The 1,204-nt window shown below is 44.2% G+C and overlaps 1 protein-coding gene across 1 annotated transcript in view; it reads left to right on the top strand.

The window, feature by feature from the left end:
• Positions 1-648: 648 nt before the first annotated feature.
• The window catches only part of LOC103354035 (alcohol dehydrogenase 1-like), a 24,590-nt gene continuing 24,034 nt past the window's right edge, over positions 649-1,204 (top strand). The window contains exon 1 of the mRNA XM_008277267.1: positions 649-818. Within this exon, the coding sequence (XP_008275489.1) occupies positions 801-818 (18 nt within the window). The 5' untranslated portion in view covers positions 649-800. The remainder of the gene's footprint in view (positions 819-1,204) is intronic.

Below are 1,204 nucleotides of genomic sequence, written 5' to 3'. Positions count from 1 at the left end.
ATTATCCACCCCTGCTATTTAAGCCTGGTTCAGACGTCCGCTCATCGCCAGAATGTAGACTCTCCTAAACAGCTCAGGCCTCCTGGTGAATGTTAGTAGTTCCAAAATCTGCCCAGCCACTGCCAACTCCATTCTGCTCAGCTCTGCATACCTCCTGTTCTGCCCTGCCTGTCCTGATTCCTGATTCCTGATTCTAGCCTCAGGATATTAGCTGCTAAGGTTCAGGTTCTGATCTGGGCATTCCAAGTCTGGCAAAGTGTTGTAGTTTCACCTGTCAGCTGTCTACTATTGTTTTGCACACCTGTATCTGCTTGTAGCCCCAACTTAAGCTCTGCCTGCACTCTGCTAAGAATTCTTAGTTCTGGTTTTCCAGCTCCTGTAGGCTACTGTTGGACTTCTGGGGCATTTAGTTTCAGTTCCAGAGGTTTTCTTAGCTGGCGTCCTTAGCTCTATGTGTTTTCTGTTCTGTGAATTCTGTAAATAAACTTGTTTAAATCTCTAAGTTGGGTCTGTGTCTTGTGTCTGCATTCTGGGTTCACAGAGTAGCTGTGCATTAACAGCACCAATATCTGATTTTTTTTTTTTTAGGTCATCAAAAACATCCAGAGTCTGACCTTTGTCAAGCTCTCAACCTGTCTGGACTCTCTGGAAAGTCCAACTGGATGGTTGCCTAATCCCTCATCCAGCAGCAGTATTTAATCAGATGTAGATCCAGTTCTCTTCTCCATCTGCAGTCCAGCAGCTCTTCCCCTTCTCAACTGCTTCTCTTTTTTTTTTTGAGTTCTATCTTTGCTTCAGATATGGCTACAGCTGGTAAGGTAGGTGCAAAATTCTAAATGGGTTTGTGTTTTTCAAAGTGTAACATTGCAAACTAATACATAGTAGGTAGTAAAACGAATCTGTACATTAAACCTCACAAGTGTTCATAAAATGTTTGAGGTTCATTTAGTGGTTACAGTGTGGCTGGGTGCATCTAATGTACCTGCTCATACCTGAAAATGCAATCAAAAAGTGCTTCAGCGCTCTCATGTGTTGTGATTAACTTGCATCTCTTTGCATATGCATGTTTATTTCACTCGACTTGGAGTTAGTAGTGTGGGCTGCAGGGTGGCACAGTTGGTTTGCACTGTTGCCTCGCAGCAAGAAGGTTGCCGGTTTGCGTCCCGGTGGGGGCACCGGAATCTTTCTGCATAGAGTTTGCATG

Source organism: Stegastes partitus, unplaced genomic scaffold (assembly GCF_000690725.1).
Source record: "Stegastes partitus isolate 25-593 unplaced genomic scaffold, Stegastes_partitus-1.0.2 Scaffold93, whole genome shotgun sequence".
Classification (NCBI taxonomy): Eukaryota; Metazoa; Chordata; class Actinopteri; family Pomacentridae; genus Stegastes; species Stegastes partitus.
The sequence above is the reverse complement of the archived record's forward strand: the minus strand, read 5'-3'. Positions and strand labels throughout refer to the sequence as shown.